The sequence below is a fragment of the Bufo bufo genome, chromosome 4 (assembly GCF_905171765.1).
Source record: "Bufo bufo chromosome 4, aBufBuf1.1, whole genome shotgun sequence".
Lineage (NCBI taxonomy): Eukaryota > Metazoa > Chordata > Amphibia > Anura > Bufonidae > Bufo > Bufo bufo.
In genome coordinates this window covers 583296862-583318139 of record NC_053392.1, presented here as the reverse complement: position 1 = coordinate 583318139, position 21278 = coordinate 583296862, and the positions used below count along the sequence as shown (strand labels likewise).

The window sequence follows — 21278 nt, the reverse complement described above, 5'->3', positions numbered from 1 at the left end:
TCATCAGCGTAACGACTCCGCTTTATTTTAGCTGGACTTCCCCTTGCCCTCATTTAAAGGTGCTTTCCAAGAGCATTCAACAAGAATTCTGCTAGTCGTCTTTTAATTGCTAGCAATTGAATGAGGCGTTCAAGTAGATGGGATTCAGATGCAATCCACAGACTCCCCTCTAAGGGTGCATTCACACGTCCTCAACAGCTTTACGGTACGCAAATTGCGAATCGGCAAAACACGAACACCAGACATGTGCGTTCCGCATTTTGCGGAACGCACATGACCCGCACTATGATAGAAATGCCTATTCTTGTCCGTGGCTGCAGACAAAAATAGGACCATGCTCTATTTTTTTGTGGGGCCGTGGAACAGAAGTGTGGATGCGGACAGCACACGGTGTGCTGTCCGCATCTTTTGCAGCCTCATTGAAAATTAATGGGTTCACATGCGTTCTGCAAAATTGCAGAACGGATGCGGACCCATTATGCAGACGTGTGAATGGACCCTAAATGATAAACTCTAGCCTGCAGCCACCACCGGGGGGAGCCTTAGGAGCTTACTGCATACTGGGTTATCATGGAGTTCAATGTATGAACAGTATGCAATAAGCTCTTCAGGACAGGTCATCAATATTTAAATCTCAGAAAACCCCTTTAATGGGTTACATTCCTGTCTATGCAGAGGATTTGCAGTGCTGAATGCGGTGGCGGGGACCTGTCAGATGACCTCACACAAACATAGACAACTTGTGGACTGTGGAGGACCAATATCCAAGCAAGCATGCTGGCCGCCAGAGATCTGAATCTCCTACCTGATTACATTTAGATCCATACATACTGAAAAAAACTACGGGTATATAAAAATGTAAAACTACTGTCAGACTGTAAAAACCAGTAGCTGTGGCGCACAGGAGTAACTGCTGACCCAAGAGGTGCACTCAGTCAAGTGGACTCACCCAGTCCACTCCAAAATGAAAATGATTAAGCAAAAGTAACTGGGCACTCTCAGGATATCTGGACCATTTGAAATTTCGCATATAGTAAATATAGTAGGTGGCAATAATATACGGCGGTAATAAATATCACAAATATCTAACAAAACATCTAAAAACATACCCAAAGTCCTCACATGCAACACAAAATATCATAAACAAATGGGATACAATAATCTAAAATGGACTAAAATTCGAGGAATAAAATGGAATAATCGATTCACACTTCTAGTGCAAATAGCAATAAAACGTATACATATTCGTATGGGAAAAGTCTCAATTCGATTGGTAGCACACTGGCAATTGTTTGGCACGTGTAGTCAGACCTTCACCATGGAATCAGGTCTTACAAGTTGCATCGAATATACCATTCGTGAGGCAGACGCTTGGTCTTTGCGACAATCCAGGTAAAATCCTCCAGCTTCCCCAGTGGTCCAAAGTTTGGGGTCCTGTCTAGGCTAGACGCGTTTCGGGGTATCACATTACCCCTTCCTCAGTAGCTCAGGCTACTGAGGAAGGGGTAATGTGATACCCCGAAACGCGTCTAGCCTAGACAGGACCCCAAACTTTGGACCACTGGGGAAGCTGGAGGATTTCACCTGCATTTAGGACGAACTTTTGGTCTACATATCTAGAGGACCACAGTACTTTGTCGACTCTTCAAGTGAGACGGTAAGACCGTTCGATTTTATCCAGCGATTTTACCCAGCTATTTAAAAACTTTCGTTGTTAATATCCCAGTGGGACGCCGCTGGTGTTTGCAATTAGCGGGACGCTGCTTTATTCTGTGCACAGCTTACGCATTGGGACATTAGGAAGTTTCGAATACCTTTGTTTTAATATCGAATTGGACACTTTTATAGGACATTGTTATATCGCTACCAATCGAATTGAGACTTTTCCCATACGAATATGTATACGATTTATTGCTATTTGCACTAGAAGTGTGAATCGATTATTCCATTTTATTCCTCGAATTTTAGTCCATTTTAGATTATTGTATCCCATTTGTCTATGATATTTTGTGTTGCATGTGAGGACTTTGGGTATGTTTTAGATGTTTTGTTAGATATTTGTGATATTTATTACCGCCGTATATTATTGCCACTTACTATATTTACTACAGGGAGTGCAGAATTATTAGGCAAATGAGTATTTTGACCACATCATCCTCTTTATGCATGTTGTCTTACTCCAAGCTGTATAGACTCGAAAGCCTACTACCAATTAAGCATATTAGGTGATGTGCATCTCTGTAATGAGAAGTGGTGTGGTCTAATGACATCAACACCCTATATTAGGTGTGCATAATTATTAGGCAAAATGGGTCAAAAGAAGGACTTGACAGGCTCAGAAAAGTCAAAAATAGTGAGATATCTTGCAGAGGGATGCAGCACTCTTAAAATTGCAAAGCTTCTGAAGCGTGATCATCGAACAATCAAGCGTTTCATTCAAAATAGTCAACAGGGTCGCAAGAAGCGTGTGGAAAAACCAAGGCGCAAAATAACTGCCCATGAACTGAGAAAAGTCAAGCGTGCAGCTGCCAAGATGCCACTTGCCACCAGTTTGGCCATATTTCAGAGCTGCAACATCACTGGAGTGCCCAAAAGCACAAGGTGTGCAATACTCAGAGACATGGCCAAGGTAAGAAAGGCTGAAAGACGACCACCACTGAACAAGACACACAAGCTGAAACGTCAAGACTGGGCCAAGAAATATCTCAAGACTGATTTTTCTAAGGTTTTATGGACTGATGAAATGAGAGTGAGTCTTGATGGGCCAGATGGATGGGCCCGTGGCTGGATTGGTAAAGGGCAGAGAGCTCCAGTCCGACTCAGACGCCAGCAAGGTGGAGGTGGAGTACTGGTTTGGGCTGGTATCAGCAAAGATGAGCTTGTGGGGCCTTTTCGGGTTGAGGATGGAGTCAAGCTCAACTCCCAGTCCTACTGCCAGTTTCTGGAAGACACCTTCTTCAAGCAGTGGTACAGGAAGAAGTCTGCATCCTTCAAGAAAAACATGATTTTCATGCAGGACAATGCTCCATCACACGAGTCCAAGTACTCCACAGCGTGGCTGGCAAGAATGGGTATAAAAGAAGAAAATCTAATGACATGGCCTCCTTGTTCACCTGATCTGAACCCCATTGAGAACCTGTGGTCCATCATCAAATGTGAGATTTACAAGGAGGGAAAACAGTACACCTCTCTGAACAGTGTCTGGGAGGCTGTGGTTGCTGCTGCACGCAATGTTGATGGTGAACAGATCAAAACACTGACAGAATCCATGGATGGCAGGCTTTTGAGTGTCCTTGCAAAGAAAGGTGGCTATATTGGTCACTGATTTGTTTTTGTTTTTGAATGTCAGAAATGTATATTTGTGAATGTTGAGATGTTATATTGGTTTCACTGGTAAAAATAAATAATTGAAATGGGTATATATTTGTTTTTTGTTAAGTTGCCTAATAATTATGCACAGTAATAGTCACCTGCACACACAGATATCCCCCTAAAATAGCGAAAACTAAAAACTACTTCCAAAAATATTCAGCTTTGATATTAATGAGTTTTTTGGGTTCATTGAGAACATGGTTGTTGTTCAATAATAAAATTAATCCTCAAAAATACAACTTGCCTAATAATTCTGCACTCCCTGTATATGCAAATAAATTTCAAATGGTTCAGATATCCTGAGAGTGCCCAGTTACTTTTGCTTAATTACTGTCAGACTGTACACCATAAAATATATCAAGTGTGACTATAAAGAATATCCAGTACCTCTCCAATAGCCAGCAAGTCATCTTTGTAGTGTTCTATCAAAGGAAGAGCATCTTCTAAATCCTGTGGAAGAAATACTGAGCTAAATCAAATAGCACACCTTAAATTTTTTTTATATAAAAAAAACTGTTAATATGTCAACATTTTCAATAACAAAATAATCCAATTATATATAATTCATCAGACATATCTAACACCAACAAGGATGTATAGAATGGGCCGAGTGTCCTCCACAGCATGTCCGCGGTGCGGGGAACTGGAGGCGGACTTCTGGCACATGATTTTTAGCTGCCCCCCCGATAGCTATGTTTTGGAGGGAGGTGACTGATCTTCTTTCCTCTTTACTGCCGGTTCGGGTACCCTGCACTCCTGAGGTCAGGAATACTGAATGAAGAGAACTGGGATCACTATATGACAATATTCCTGAGGGAATCCCTGTTTATGGCACGTAAATGTATTGCTCTGAGATGGTACAGCCCCAATACACCGAACCTGACCATGTGGAAATGACATAAATCAGATCCTACCATATGTAGTACTAGCATACAAACATCGCAACAAACGACAAAAATTTAAATAGAAAATAGAAAGGGCAGACACCTGGCCCTTCAAGGAGCTGAGCGCCATGCCCAGTTCCAGTCCGGACTGAAGGAAGGCCAAAACGACCGGCAGGGAGAAGGATCTGGGAGATAGGTCCCGCTCTTTACAGAAATGAAGGAAAGACTTCCAGGTTCTATAATAGATCCTGGAAGAGACATGGCGGTCGAGCTGCGAGTCCCCCCCGATGGTTGACATACGCCACAGCTGTGGCATTGTCCGACTGGACTCGGACATGAAGGCCCTGCAGGAGGGGAGACCAATGGCGCAGTGAGAGGAAGATCGCATGGAGCTCCAAGACATTGATGGATAGTCTGGACTCCGACGGAGACCATATGCCCTGGGCAGTTCGAGTGCCGAAGACCCCTCCCCAACCCTGAAGACTGGCGTCAGTCGTAATGACCGTCCATCTGATCGGAACGGAAAACCGACGATTCAAGGATTCCTGGGATCTGTCCCAGGTTGAGAGGATCGCTCGCTGAAAGGACCGGGTGTGAAATTGAGCGTATGGCACTGCCTCGAAAGAGGCCACTATAAGACCCAACACCCGCATACAAGCCCGGATGGAGACTGTGCGCTGCCGAATCAACCGGAGCACCGCGCTGCGAAGGTCCTTCACCTTGTCCGCTGGGAGACGCACCCGAGCTGCCCCAGAGTCCAGAATCATACAGAGGAACCAAATCAGAGTGGACGGGACCAGGGAGGATTTCCGAAGGTTCACAATCCACCCAAAGCGGGCAAGAGTGTCCAAGGTGATCTGCAGACTCTCCTCGCACTGCCGGAACGACGACGCTTTGATGAGAATGTCGTCCAGGTACGGAATCAAGGGGATGCCTCTGGAACGAAGAAGGCCCATAAGCGGAGCGAGCACTTTGGTAAACACCCTCGGCGCAGTCGCCAGACCAAAACGGCAGGGTGACAAACTAGTAGTAGTCCGAGTGGAAGTCAGCTATTCCCCTTGCGCCAAGGAAGCTATCACGGAGCGAAGAGACTCCATGCGAAAACGGCGCACTCAAAGGTAACGGTTTACCATCTTGAGGTCAAACACCGGGCAGACCGCTCCCTCCTTCTTGGGCACAACGAGGACGCCCTGGATAGCGATTCGGGGGGAGGAGGTGAAGGTGATGCATCCGAGGAGGAGAGGTGTTCCTGGAACGCTTGCTGGGGTGTCTGCTCCTGGATGGTACGCCCTGAGAGAGAGCAGGTTGCGCAGGTGACAAAGTCTCTACCAAGCGACCCATTAAGGAAAGGGTGGATAGGTCAGTCACCGCCCGGGACAGGGATTTGGCCCATTCCGGCTCCATACTTCCACCCGAAGGGTGCACGTCAGTGAGCTGCGACTGAGGCGGCACGCTCTGGGTGGCCTGGCATGAGGCACAGAGGGGGTTCGCCTGACCCCTAGGAAACTTCACATTACATGAAGTGCAGGCATAATGGGTAGCCCTACCGTGGACCTGGGGTGCGAGATCCGCTAGGTCCGACATGACCTGTGTCAGGGAGCCAGAGAGGGTACAGAGGAGGGGAGCAGCGCTGGTCCTACCAGAGTGGAGCAGATTTAAACCTTGCTGGAATGTGTCCCCAGGAGCAGGATGCGGCGGGGAGGTGGTCTGCGGCGAGAAGACGTTCCTCTCAGGCTGGAAACGTGCGCACGGCCGAGATACTTCCGGATGGAGCAGGGAGGAAGGGAAGCGCGGCGGGAAAAGTAGGCTCCGCCCCTCCAGCCGCCCGGCGGAAGAACGGACTGACGGCGCGAAGCTCCGCCCCCCCCCCCCCACCCGCGATTCCAAAGAGAGAAGGGGTCCCGGCCAAACAGAATATATATACATGGGAGGTCTTTCCTAGGACCAGGAAAAAGAGGGGGGAGGGCGGCGGCAAGTGCCGGTAGAGACAAGCCGCCACACATGCGGAATTAACCCCCCCGTGCCGGCATGCTGTGAGACAGGTCCCCTAGTATAAACACAGTGTCAATGCCCTTGCAAAAATAGAGAGTCCAGCCCCTGGTGACACACAGAACACAGACAGACATACATACCTGCGTTCTGTGTTCTTCACCCTTCAGATATGGACCAGCGGAGCCACCTCACAAGTGACAGGGATCGGGTTGAAGGGCAGGAACAGGTGGCCCCATGGCTGGGGGGAGCAGGAAGGTCAAGCCCTCCTGGTCCACTTTGTCTTCTTGTGGGAGGCAGAGCGGTGGAATAAGAGTCACCGGTCAGGTTAAAGACCGCACCAGTGCCTATTGGTAAGTATAGAGTATCAGGGTTCATGCATGACCACGGCTCCATCCAAATTTCACTTCACTGTGGTCATGCAGAGAGGAAAAATAGGGAGTTCAAGACCCCTATTCTAGTGATTGTTGTGCGTCCCAGTGGTGGGGTCTCCAACATTCAGCTATTTATAACCGATCCTGTGGATAGGTGATAAACACAGGGGAGCAAATAGATTTTAAAATTCAGAAATTCAACACAAATTTTCAAAAAAGTTCTGATTCTAATGAACCTGATTTTTGTTTTGATTTAATTTGGGATTGGGAGAGAGAGCAAAAGACTTGTCCTGGCAATCAGAGCCATTTTGATTCCGTTCCAAATGTATTTGCACCCGAATTTAATTGGAACAGAATTGAGACAACCCCCTTAAAGGTCCATAGAGCCTCTTAAACCCCTCGTTCTTAGGATCAGGGGCTCTTGCAATAACAAGAACAAGGGGTCTCGATGGTTGGACCCCCATGATCTAATATTTATAACCTATCCAGAGGATAGGTGTCTGTAGCAAGATATTTAGTGGTTCTTTCCTATTTAATTTCTTGTAATGTAGTAGTAGTACCTGTAGCTTTCCTGAGGTCTGAAGTACCTGTACATGCGTACTGCATACTGAAGACTTTTAGGAGTTACATGTTACAAACAGCTCAGCTCCACTGAAGTCATCATCAGGTGGTCTCTTACCACTACCTCTCTTTGTATCATATGAGCGTTGGCCAGGTGCCATTTTGGGAACTGGCGGATGGGGAGCTCGCTCATTTGTGACTGTTACTTACTTTACTCTGTATGTTATCGTTTAATATATAATATTATTTATTCCTGAATCTCAGAGTTCACGGTAATACAAGGTGATAAATCATTTTCATAGGATAAGCCCTGTAAGGTACATTTATACGCAGTGGTATGGTGCTGCAAAAACTATTACATGAAATTCATGAGTATAAGCAGGATTTTGCGGTATGCTAATAGTTTGGCACCACTGTTGCTACACCAAAGTACATTTTATTTTATTTTTTATTGTTTTGTTGGAAATGCCTTTTCAGTGTCCGTCAGTAACCACTGACAGATGCTTGAAATTCTTCTTACCTTAAGATTCGCACTGCGTTGCTGCTCTGCATTTGAAGCTTGGACAGGGTGCACTCCTAGACACGGGAAGACCAGCTCCGGATACCTAAATATACCGGATAAATGTGTTTTATTTGCCATATCATAAAGCCAATATGACACAACAGACAAGTCCTTGGGAGCTATACTATGATGCTATAATCCTCTTTTACTACTCTGCCCTGTCTGGTCAGGGCCCATGTACATCATCATCAATCACTCACCGTCTAGAAAGCTGAATTACTTTTTCAAACTCTGCTGAATGTTCTGCAACAGCCACAAGGGCCTGCACACCGGCCTGAAATGGTGCAAAGGGTTAAAACGTGGGGCAAATCATAAGCTGCTGTTCTGCAAACAAAAAATATAAGAAAGATAAAGAGCAGAATAATAACAATCCTCTAAAATGTCTTAAAAGGGGTATTTCCAACTAATGGCACAATACTAGGACATGGCATCACTTTATGATTGTGGGGGCAGTGCTCCAGATGGCGACCAAAATGGTCGCCAATGCAACTTAGAGTTTACAAATGGCGACAAGACTTTTTAGTCTTGTCGCCATTTGCAACTAAACCCGCCGCTGCAGCTCTGCAGTTCAATACTGCGGCAGGGCACAAGAGATGATAGTACTCTGCCCCGCCGCCGATCACCCTCATAGGCTTTAGGTTTAGAAGACCTGAAGCCTATGAAGTAGTAAATACCCGCGCAGGCATGCATGATGACATCATCACGGCCGGTGCATGCGTGATGACATAATCACGCCTGCCTGTGCCGGGACACAGTGAAGCGATGTGGTCGTAGACCAGAAGAGGTTGTGGCCTGCATCGTGAACACCAGCGAACGGGGGATACAGGTGAGTATTAGTTTTTTTTTTGTTCACTGCCAACTTGGGGGCCTTTACCAACAGGAAGGATAGCACTGCAGGGGGCATTGGGGACACTACTGGGGGGGCGCCGCGAGGGACGTCACTACTGGAGGGGCGCCGCGAGGGACGTCACTACTGGAGGGGCGCCGCGAGGGACGTCACTACTGGAGGGGCGCCGTGAGGGACGTCACTACTGGAGGGGCGCCGTGAGGGACGTCACTACTGGAGGGGCGCCGTGAGGGACGTCACTACTGGAGGGGAGCCGTGAGGGACGTTACTACTGGAGGGGCACTTTGGGGGACATATCTACTGGAAGGGAACTGTGGGGGCTTTACTGTTGAAAGGGCACTGTGGGGGACATTGCTAGTGGAGGGCGCTGTGGGGGACATTACTAATGGAGAGGCACTTTGGGGGACATTAATACTGGGGTGCACTGTGGGGGACATAACTGGCAGCATAATTGGGGTACTCTAGAGGAATTTTTAATACAGGGGACGGTATAAGGGCCATTACAGGTGGCACTAGGGACTTTTAACACTGAGGCCCTGAAGTGGCATTACCAGGGCATTTTTTTTTAAATCAGAGCACTATATGGGGCATTACTGGATGCACTGGGGGGCATTTTAATCCTGGGGCACTATAGCGGGATTTGTTTGCACATGACATGGGCATTACTACTAGAGGCACTATAGTGGCATTTTTACCGGGGGGAAAATAGGAGATAATAATGCTGGAGGCACTGTAGGGGCATTTCTATTACAGGGACATAATAGGGGACATTATTTTTGGGGACACTATACAGGCATTACTACCGAGAGCACAATATAGGGTTTTATTAGTATTACTGGGGGCATTTTAGCAGTCATTACTATTACTGGGGAAGGGCACTCTAGGGGGCATTATAATTGCTGGAGGCAATAGTATAGGGACACTATGTCTACTGGGGTCACTATTTTTTTCAGCAGGGGCATTGGGGAGCACAGTGGGCACAGGGCTGGGAGGGACAGCAGGATGATATTGTTGGGAAACCAGGGTGGGGAGGTTGTGTTGAAAATGTGGGGAGGCTTATAGAAAAATTAAGAAATCTAACATGTTTTTAACAAACTCTGCAGAGCCTAGATGCGGCTGAAAGAATCTGTCATGGCGGTCTGGGTCAAACAAATGCGAAGAGGAAAGAGAACGTCTACATGACGGGAGATGTCAATGGATGGAAGAGGTATGTGTTGCTGTAGTCTCCTATATGTTTCCTAGTTCTGGCAGGAAGTATGCTGTATGTAGAGCTGCCTCACTACTGTCTCATCTTCTCCTCCAAGTCATTTTTAATTATAATTATATGTATTTAAATTTGGCAACTAAAAATTTTATTTGGCGACTACATTTTTCAGTTCAGTAGCCAATGGCTCCTGGGTATTTTTTTTAGTCTGGAGCACTGGGGGGGTCCAATCTCTTGGAGGAACTAAAGGAGAAAGGTCCACAACAATGGAGCTGCGGCCTCAGCGGTATATGGCACAAAATCACAGAGGCCAGTGACTGCAGGAACATATAGGCGGGTCATCGCTGCAGCCAAATCCATCAAAGCCCTAAGTGGACGATCAGAGAGGCAGCGGGGGGTGTCACAACTTTTGGCTTGGGAGAAAATGTTGTATTTGTTCAACTCTTGGAACTCTTCCATCAGAAAGGTAAGACCTCCTATATAGGGAGGTAATACATTGCCAGTTAACTGCTGCTGTGAGGGGAAGATGTTATCCAAAGGGTAATCATCATGATAATAGTAGGCGTAGAATTGGGATAACAGGTTGACAGCTCTCTTTCTCTTGATAGGCCTAGATCGAAAAGCATTGCGTTGACTAGTGTAATGTTCTAAGGCTACTTTCACATCTGCGCTTTCCCTTTGCGCTATTGATATCCGTCATAGGATGCTTCAGTTTTGTCCCCTATTCATTGTCAATGGGGAGAAAACTGAACTGAAGGGAATGGAGTGCATCAGCGTTTCTGAGTGCGTCCTGGGAAACTGATCAAGAAGGATCCGTCATGATGCACAATGTAAGTCATTGGTGACGGATCCATTTTCTCTGACACAAAAGAAAACGGATCCGTCCCCCATTGACTTACAATTGTTTAAGAGACGGATCTGTCGTGGCTATATAAGACATAATACAACCGGATCCGTTCCTAACGGATGCATGCGGTTGTATTATTATGACGGAAAAGTTTTTGCTGATCCATGACGGATCCAGCAAAAATGCTGATGTAAAAGTAGCCTAATTCAGTCATTACAGGAGAGGGAAGGTGCGGTCTCTCTCTGGCTACAGTGATGATCTGATTAAGGGCTCATGTACACAAACGTATTGTTTCCGAGTCAGTGCCATTTTATTTGGGCAGCCCATATGCGGAATCATTCACTTCAATGGGGCCGCAAAAAAACAGAAAGGACTCTGTGTGCATTCCATGTCCATATGTCCGCATGACCATTTATCAAAAAAATAGAATATGTCCCATTATTGTCCGCATTACGGACATGAACTGGACTGTTTTGATCTACCGGGGAGATCCAGGAGGGCCATACGGAGATCAGGAGCGACGTGGGTGCCGGGGAGCGGGTAAGTATAATCTATATGAGGGGCCCGGGCATTGGGGAACATGTTTTATAGTTTGGATAAGCCTTTAATAAATGTGATACTTTTTTTTTTTTTTTTTTTTATGGAAGTGTCCCTTTAAGAAAGACTGAAGACTTCAATGTCAGCCATATTGGATATTTCTCCAAAACAGGTAAAACTAAATTTTTAACAACCTGATAGAAGAAGACGACTCAAAGATTGCCATTTACTAGGGAGAAACTCTTACTTACAGCTTTGGCTTCATCCAAGACATTATCGATGTCCTGTAGAAAAAAAAAAGTAACAGACCCATTAATGAATGCAGGGAATTATTGTGTATTCAGATTGTTTTCCAAACTTTACGATAAACTTTCAATTTTTGCTAGAAGGGTTCCCTAGCAGTAAGTAGTGTTTAATTCCCCTGCAGCGCCACCACAGGGGAAAAGACATAATGTACAGTGCCTATTATGACCAAAGGACTGCCTGGGTACGGAGACGCTGGGTCATCAAGGGCGAGAGGCTCTTTATATCTTCTCTCTGCGTGTGCATCAGCGGAGAACACTGGGGGGCGCTGTGGGTAGCCAAACAATTACAGGGGGAAATGTTTTTTGCACTGTCCATTGTTCAGCAATATCCATCACTCCAGCTGTTGTAAAACTACAACTCCCAGCCTTCACATCTATGAGAGTTTGGCATCTGAGGGGGTTAGAAAGAGGTTTGATTAGAACCCCCGCGGCAAAATCACAGGGCTTTGATAGTTTGCCATGAGAGCCTGGGGCCAGGCTACCTGCCTGAAAAACCATGGCTTCTTAGGCAGCCTTTCAGAATTCCATAGACTGCAATAGTATTCCATTGCAGTATATGGGAAAAAAAGTGATCAGCAAATCTTATGTTTAAGGCTACTTACAACATGTTGTAGTTTGCTTTCCTTCCTGGGATGCGGAGCAAGACGGATCCGTCATGACCCCCAATGAAAGTCAATAGGGACGGATCAGTTTTCTCTGACACAATAGAAAAAGGATCCATCCCCCATTGACTTTCAATGGAGTTCATGACGGATCAGTCTTGGCTATGTTAACTGCCTCCGGACCGCCTAACGCAGGATCGCGTTCCGGAGGCGGCGCAGCTGCAGGCAGAGTCACGCATCTATACGTCATCTCGCGAGACGCGAGATTTCCTGTGAACGCGCGCACACAGGCACGCGCGTTCAAAGGATCGGAAGGTAAGCGAGTGGATCTCCAGCCTGCCAGCGGCGATCGTTCGCTGGCAGGCTGTAGATGCGATTTTTTTAACCCCTAACAGGTATATTAGACGCTGTTTTGATAACAGAGTCTAATATACCTGCTACCTGGTCCTCTGGTGGTCCCTTTTGCTTGGATCGACCACCAGAGGACACAGGCAGCTCAGTAATAAGTAGCACTAAACACTACTACACTACACCCCCCCTGTCACTTATTAACCCCTTATTAACCCCTGATCACCCAATATAGACTCCCTGATCACCCCCCTGTCATTGATCACCCCCCTGTCATTGATCACCCCCCTGTAAGGCTCCATTCAGACATTTTTTTGGCCCAAGTTAGCGGAAATTTTTTTTTTTTTTTTTTTCTTACAAAGTCTCATATTCCACTAACTTGTGTCAAAAAATAAAATCTCACATGAACTCACCATACCCCTGACAGAATCCAAATGCGTACAATTTTTTAGACATTTATATTCCAGACTTCTTCTCACGCTTTAGGGCCCCTAAAATGCCAGGACAGTATAAATACCCCACATGTGACCCCATTTCGGAAAAAGACACCCCAAGGTATTCCGTGAGGGGCATATTGAGTCCATGAAAGATTGAAATTTTTGTCCCAAGTTAGCGGAAAGGGAGACTGAGAAAAAAAAACAAAAAAGAATTTCCGCTAACTTGTGCCAAAAAAAAAATATATATTCTATGAACTCGCCATGCCCCTCATTGAATACCTTGGGGTGTCTTCTTTCCAAAATGGGGTCACATGTGGGGTATTTATACTGCCCTGGCATTTTAGGGGCCCTAAAGCGTGAGAAGAAGTCTGGGATCCAAATGTCTAAAAATGCCCTCATAAAAGGAATTTGGGCCCCTTTGCGCATCTAGGCTGCAAAAAAGTGTCACACATCTGGTATCACCGTACTCAGGAGAAGTTGGGCAATGTGTTTTGGGGTGTCATTTTACATATACCCATGCTGGGTGAGATAAATATCTTGGTCAAATGCCAACTTTGTATAAAACATAAAAAAATGGGAAAAGTTGTCTTTTGCCGAGATATTTCTCTCACCCAGCATGGGTATATGTAAAAAGACACCCCAAAACACATTGCCCTACTTCTTCTGAGTACGGCGATACCAGATGTGTGACACTTTCTGCAGCCTAGGTGGGCAAAGGGGCCCTAAAAGGCCAGGGCAGTATAACTACCCCACAAGTGACCCCATTTTGGAAAGAAGACACCCCAAGGTGTTCCGTGAGGGGCATGGCGAGTTCCTAGAATTTTTTATTTTTTGTCACAAGTTAGCGGAAAATTATGTTTTTTTTATTTTTACTTTTTTCTTACAAAGTCTCATATTCCACTAACTTGTGACAAAAAATAAAAACTTCCATGAACTCACTATGCCCATCACGAAATACCTGGGGGTGTCTTCTTTCCAAAATGGGGTCACTTGTGGGGTAGTTATACTGCCCTGGCCTTTTCGGGGCCCTAATGCTTGAGAAGTAGTTTGAAATCAAAATGTGTAAAAAATGCCCTGTGAAATCCGAAAGGTGCTCTTTGGAATGTGGGCCCCTTTGCGCACCTAGGCTGCAAAAAAGTGTCACACATGTGGTATCTCCGTACTCAGGAGAAGTTGGGCAATGTGTTTTGGGGTGTCTTTTTACATATACCCATGCTGGGTGAGAGAAATCTCTCGGCAAAAGACAACTTTTCCCATTTTTTTATACAAAGTTGGCATTTGACCGAGATATTTCTCTCACCCAGCATGGGTATATGTAAAATGACACCCCAAAACACATTGCCCAACTTCTCCTGAGTATGGCAATACCACATGTGTGACACTTTTTGCAGCCTAGGTGGGCAAAGGTGCCCACATTTCAAAGAGCACCTTTCGGATTTCACAGGGCATTTTTTTTACACATTTTGATTTCAAATTACTTCTCACGCATTCGGGCCCCTAAAATGCCAGGGCAGTATAACTACCCCACAAGTGACCCCATTTTGGAAAGAAGACACCCCCAGGTATTTCGTGATGGGCATAGTGAGTTCATGGAAGTTTTTATTTTTTGTCACAGGTTAGTGGAATATGAGACTTTGTAAGGAAAGGAAAAAAAAATAAAAAAAAAATATATATATATATATATATATATATATATATATATATATCATCATTTTCCGCTAACTTGTGACAAAAAATAAAAAGTTCTATGAACTCACTATGCCCATCAGTGAATACCTTAGGGTGTCTACTTTCCGAAATGGGGTCATTTGTGGGGTTTTTCTACTGTCTGGGCATTGTAGAACCTCAGGAAACATGACAGGTGCTCAGAAAGTCAGAGCTGCTTCAAAAAGCGGAAATTCACATTTTTGTACCATAGTTTGTAAACGCTATAACTTTTACCCAAACATTTTTTTTTAATCAAAGACATGTAGAACAATAAATTTAGAGAAAAATTTATATATGGATGTCGTTTTTTAAAAAAAAATTTACAAGTGAAAGTGAAAAATGAAATTTTTTAGCAAAAATTTAGTTAAATTTCGATTAATAACAAAAAAAGTAAAAATATGTCAGCAGCAATGAAATACCACCAAATGAAAGTTCTATTAGTGGGAAGAAAAGCAGGTAAAATTCATTTGGGTGGTAAGTTGCATGACCGAGCAATAAACCGTGAAAGTAGTGTAGGTCAGAAGTGTAAAAAGTGGCCTGGTCTTTAAGGGTGTTTAAGCACTGGGGGCTGAGGTGGTTAAAGATAATACAACCGGATCCGTTCATAACGGATGCAGATGGTTGTATTATCAGTAACGGAAGCGTTTTTGCTGAACCCTGTCGGATCCAGTAAAAACGCTAGTGTGAAAGTAGCCTCTGTTACCTAAGAGGTCTAAACATTACAACAACAAAAAAGTTAAAAAAAAAAAAAAAAGATTTTTTTTAAAAACGTAAAAAAAAATTATACAAATTCAAACTTATTTTCCAAATTTTTACATATAAAAATAAATAGTAACACTGCGACCGAAAATATCTGAACTATTAAAATATTGAAGAGGACCTTTCACTACTGTACAAACTAAAAACTAACTATATCAGTGGGCAGAGCGGCGCCCAGGTGGTCCCCCTGCACTTACTAGTATGTCTGGGCGCCGCTCCGTTCGCCCGGTATAGGCTCCCATGTCTGCGCTCCCCCTGTTGTACTGGATTGATTTTTTGTATGAGGCGTGTCCCTTGCTGCAGTGCTGGCCAATCGCAGCGCACAGCTCATAGCCAGGCTATGAGCTGTGCGCTGCGATTGGCCAGCGCTGCAGCAAGGGACACGCCTCATACAAAAAAAATCAATCCAGTAACATGCAGTAACATGGGGGGGAGGGAACAAGACCAGAACGATACCAAGGCCTGTCATAAGGCCCCACACAGAATTACGGGGGGAGGGCACACCCAGACCCTGAAAAAGGACAGGAAGAGCCATTCCCAGGAAGGCCAGCTAGAGAGCGTCTGAATACCCAGATGCCCCGGCTGGGCAGAAGAAGAACAGCCCCGGGGACACAAGCCACGGCTGAGGAGACTTCGGAAGAAGTGGCGAGCACACCGAATATCCACAAGATGGACAAGAATGAAAACAAGTCAGGCGCCAGAGCAAACGGAGCGACTACGGAATATACCGGAGAGAGAAAACATAGCCTGGGCCCAGAATACCTCTAAGGAAGGTGATACCCAAGGACCAGCACCCCAGGAAAAGACCCCCCTAGAGTTATCAACAGACACGACATGGCATGGGAAGAAAATGAACTGAAAATGGTGTCTGGATACCAAGGGCCAGAGAACTGCGGACGTGACAAATCTTGCCCCTCCATGGGGGAAGAATTAGAGGTGTCAGAAGGCGACAACCCCCAACTCCATACCAGGCTGTCAAAGGAGAAGAGCATTCCAGCAGTTCAATATTCACTTCGCTGGGCGGCTTCTGCTGTCCCCGACGTTCCGAGATCCGGTGCATGCCTAATAGAAAGCTATGGGTGCCGGGCGCATGCGCAGAAGAGGAAAGTGAGTCCGATGCCCATAGCTTTCTATTAGGCATGCGCCGGATCTCGGAACGTCGGGGACAGAAGAAGCCGCCCAGCGAAGTGAATATTGAACTGCTGGAATGCTCTTCTCCTTTGACAGCCTGGTATGGAGTTGGGGGTTGTCGCCTTCTGACACCTCTAATTCTTCCCCCATGGAGGGGCAAGATTTGTCACATCCGCAGTTCTGTGGCCCTTGGTATCCAGACACGGCGGTTGGGGGCGGCTGGCTGGGCAGAAGAAGTGAAGCTGAAACGCCGCCCCTTGGGCAGAAAGAAAAGCGATTACTTCAGGTTATAAAACATCAGTTTGCTGTATTTATAAAGGTGGACAGGGGTTTTACTTACATGTTTTAATGCACATTAGAAGACCTGTGCATGCATATATATAGCTAATTATGCTTATTAGGCCTGTCAGTGTCCCTTTAAGCTCCATAACAAGAGGAGCCGCCTGATACCTATGGAAGGCTGCCTGAACTGGCAGACCTAACCGGAAGCTAAAGAAAAAGTACCGAGGCCAAGGGAACAGGTAGAAGCAACGTACATGTCTGTAAACATAAAAGTTGCGTAAACCCATCAGACACTATCGACCGCCACTGCGGACCAACTCCGCCTAAAGAAGAGAATGAGGCAATGAGAGGAATGTACGAAACGGCCAGACCGGAACCAGATATGGGATAAATACTGCGCCAGGAAGGGAGTGCGGACGTCGAACGCCACAAAGTCCCAGAGAAAACAGTAATGGGACCATACTACCCGAGCAGATACTCCACAGCAGAAAGGGGGCCTACAAGAACCCAACGGCTATGGAAACTGGCCAAGCAAGCAGAAACAGTATCTGGGGAAGTGCAACTACTCGCCCTGCGGAAGGGGAGAAGTAGAAGAAGCTGATACGGTTCCGTAGAGAACTAGTGTAAGTGGTGACAACAAGGACAGTATGAACGCTGTACCCGGTGAGGGAAGCAGTGCAGACAACTCACAGAGGCAAACTGGATAAGTGCGTACCCAAACTTCCACAAGGAGAGAACGCTGATGCTGTCACTGTAGCAGATCGTAGAAGCAATGCACGACATGTGAAGGGAAGAAGGCGCTAAACCAGCGCCACAGAAATCAGTAGGCTATATCAGGTACAGAAAACCGCACTAGTGCCCACCAGCAGTGAGCAAACCCATCACCAGTAGCATAGCTGGGTATGGGCATTTGACCAGTGCAATAAGGAATAAGTGAACCTACCAGCCACCACCTCTGGAACACCATACATACCATGTAGGGGTGGGCGATATGGCCTAAAATCTATATTGCGATATAATTTTAAGCATGTGCGATATGCGATATATATTGCGATATATTGTTTTCTATATGGGGGGGGGGGGTTTAAACTTTTTTTTTTTACTTTTTATTTAATAACTATTAGCCCAAGAGGACCTTTCACCGATTCTTACCCTATGAACTAACTATACAGATATGTAGAGCGGCGCCCGGGGATCTCCCTGCACTTACTATTATCCCCGGGCGCCGGTCCGTTCTCCCGTTATGCCCTCCGGTATCTCCGCTCACTAAGTTATAGTAGGCGGAGATACCAGTCCCTAAGTTATGGTAGGCGGAGTCTGCCCTAGCGCTGGCCAATCGCAGCGCAGAGCTCACAGCCTGGGAGGTTATTTTCTCCCGGGCTGTGAGCTCTGCAATGCAATTGGCCAGCGCTAGGGCAGACTCCGCCTACCATAACTTAGGGAACGGAGATACCGGAGGGCATAGCAGGAGAACGGAGCGGCGCCCGGGGATAATAGTAAGTGCAGAGAGATCCCCGGGCGCCGCTCCACATGTCTGTATACTTAGTTCATAGGGTAAGAATCGGTGGAAGGTCCTCTTTAAGGGCTAGAACCCTTGTCATATTCACCCTAATAGAGCTCTATTGGGGTGAATATGACTTTACACTCTCCCTGCTGCCCTGTGCTTTGTGCACACAACAGCAGGGAGCTGACCATGGCAGCCAGGCTCTCATGTGCCCTCCCAGCCTCTGATCTGCTCCCCCCAGCCTCTGATCTGCTCCCCCCAGCCTCTGATCTGCTCCCCCCCAGCCTCTGATCTGCTCCCCCCCAGCCTCTGATCTGCTCCCCCCCAGCCTCTGATCTGCTCCCCCCCAGCCTCTGATCTGCTCCCCCCCAGCCTCTGATCTGCTCCCCCCCAGCCTCTGATCTGCTCCCCCCCAGCCTCTGATCTGCTCCCCCCCAGCCTCTGATCTGCTCCCCCCCAGCCTCTGATCTGCTCCCCCCCAGCCTCTGATCTGCTCCCCCCCAGCCTCTGATCTGCTCCCCCCCAGCCTCTGATCTGCTCCCCCCCAGCCTCTGATCTGCTCCCCCCCAGCCTCTGATCTGCTCCCCCCCAGCCTCTGATCTGCTCCCCCCCAGCCTCTGATCTGCTCCCCCCCAGCCTCTGATCTGCTCCCCCCCAGCCTCTGATCTGCTCCCCCCCAGCCTCTGATCTGCTCCCCCCCAGCCTCTGATCTGCTCCCCCCCAGCCTCTGATCTGCTCCCCCCCAGCCTCTGATCCGCCCCCTCTGGTAACTCAAACCCACCCCCCCTCCATCCCCAGTATTAATCATTGGTGGCAGTGGCCAGAGGGTCCCCCGCCCCCCCCCCCCCCCATCATTGGTGGCAGTGGGCAGTTCAGATCGGAGTCCCAGCAGTGTAATGCTGGGGCTCCGATCGGTTACCATGGCAGCCAGGACGCTACTGAAGTCCTGGCTGCGATGGTATGTTAGTGAGCAGCATTATACTCACGTGCTCCGTGGCCGTCGGTCGCTCCTTCTTCTCATAGGTCTGTGTGGCGCAGAAGAAGGAGCGCCCGGCGGCCACGGCGCACGTGAGTATAATGCTGCTTACTAACATACCATCGCAGCCAGGACTTCAGTAGCGTGACTCCTGGCTGCCATGGTAACCGATCGGAGCCCCAGCATTACACTGCTGGGACTCCGATCGGAACTGCCCACTGCCACCAATGATGGGGGGGAGGAGGGGGACCCTGTGGGATATGGCCGGCACATTCATTGGTGGCGCAGTGGCCACAGTCCCTCCCCTCCTCCTCCTCCTCATTGGTGTTCAGCGGCAGCCGCGCACAGTGGGGAGGGACTCCCTCCTTCTCCCTCCACTGTGCCGGCCGGCTCAGGAAAAAATGGTGCGCGCAGAGAGCACGATCATATCGCGGTCCGGCGATATGGCGAAAATCCATATCGTGGCCCAAATTTATATCGCATATCGCCTATACCGCCCACCCCTAATACCATGCCTGGTAAATGTCTTGCAGAAAACCGCACAAAATACCAGGGTCGATAACCCACATGGAGGAAGGGGATGCGGCAAGAACCTTCGGTGCTGTGCCCACTGACAATGTGTCCTGTAAGTCAGAACCAGTGACTGTCGACATTTGAAGGAAGAACGCAAAATCTGCCCCTGGGAAGGGGTCACACAGTAGTAGCCAAGGAACAGGAGTAGCCCAAAAATCTACGGCCAGTGAAAAGACTGCCCAATAGGGGGAGGGCATACCAGCACCCATGGCCTCTCCAGAGGGGACACTCCACTTGAAAATGAGGTCAAATAGCAGTAGCCAACATGAACTGTTGGTAGTGCAATACTCCACCGGGGAAGGAAGAAAACTGGCAACCCATGCAGACGTTCCACCTACTGAAGGAGTGTGGACGCCGAGCGTGCCAAGGAAAAGCAACAAAATTAGAATGCTCCACATGGGGACTCAAGGCACGAGGAGAGGCATGTCGTGGGTCAACACCCTGGAAAGACAGAAGCTGCCACGTAGGCGCCCGACCCCAATCCGTACAATGACTACCTGAGGAAAAGGATAGTGTAAAAGTAGTCACAGTATCCCATGGTAGTGCTAAAATACCCATGCCTATGACAGGGGGTAAGGCGATTGACTGAGTCTAGCAAGGAGACCACCCTTGGAACGGGATGGAATGCAACAAGGGGATAATGCGATAGAGCGGGAGATTCCAGAGGTAGTGGGAATTAGGGCTGCACGATATATCGCAAAAGTAATCGAATCGCGATAATCGGCAAATGCGATTTGGCGATTCGGCCGACCCGAAAATGCTGCGATTATATATGAAGGGGCCCCTATTGATAAAAAGTCCTCTGTCCTATTGATAACAGGTCCAGCCTCTGTACTTACTTTCACAATGAATGCACTGCAGCGACGAGCGGGAGCGAGCGAGGCAGCCGGCCGGCGCGTGACTGACGTCACTTAGTCACGCTCCTGCTTCCTGAATTAAGTGGGAGGAGCGTGACAGTGACGTCAGTCACGCGCCGGCCGGCTCGCTCTCTGCCGCTCTCTGCACTGCAGTGCATTCATAGTGAAAGTACAGAGGCTGGCCATTTTATGATAGAGCGGCGCCCAGGGATCTAAGTGCACTTACTATTATTCCTGGGCGCCGCTCCGTTCGTCCGGTGGCCCCCGGTATTTTCAACATTCAGAGCAAGGAGGAGGAGACGACAGTGTCTCTCCTTCTCCCTGACAGCAGCGCTGTCCAATCACAGCGCAGAGCTCAGAACCAGGGAGAAAAAAACCTCCCTGGCTCTGAGCTCTGAGCTGTGATTGGACAGCGCTGCTGTCAGGGAGAAGGAGAGACACTGTCGTCTCCTCCTCCTTGCTCTGAATGTTGAAAATACCGGGGGCCACAGCGGACGAACGGAGCGGCGCCCAGGAATAATAGTAAGTGCACTTAGATCCCTGGGTGCCGCTCTATGCAGCCTGCTACTAAGTTCATATTCTTTGGACCTATGAAAGGTCCTCTTTAATTACATTCATTG

The 21278-nt window shown here is 47.5% G+C and overlaps 2 protein-coding genes across 4 annotated transcripts in view; one reads left to right on the top strand and one right to left on the bottom strand.

The window, feature by feature from the left end:
• Positions 1 to 21278, bottom strand: part of LOC120999495 (putative deoxyribonuclease TATDN3) — a 42254-nt gene that overhangs the window by 15856 nt on the left and 5120 nt on the right. For all 3 annotated transcript variants that reach the window (XM_040430406.1, XM_040430407.1, XM_040430408.1), the window contains exons 2-5: positions 11429 to 11461; positions 7943 to 8016; positions 7701 to 7785; positions 3760 to 3822 (exon numbers count right to left, since the gene is read on the bottom strand). In XM_040430406.1, the coding sequence (XP_040286340.1) occupies positions 3760 to 3822; positions 7701 to 7785; positions 7943 to 8016; positions 11429 to 11461 (255 nt within the window). The remainder of the gene's footprint in view (positions 1 to 3759; positions 3823 to 7700; positions 7786 to 7942; positions 8017 to 11428; positions 11462 to 21278) is intronic.
• The window catches only part of NSL1 (NSL1 component of MIS12 kinetochore complex), a 28761-nt gene continuing 18657 nt past the window's right edge, over positions 11175 to 21278 (top strand). The window contains exon 1 of the mRNA XM_040430404.1: positions 11175 to 11180. The gene's annotated coding sequence lies outside the window, so the exon portion shown is untranslated. The remainder of the gene's footprint in view (positions 11181 to 21278) is intronic.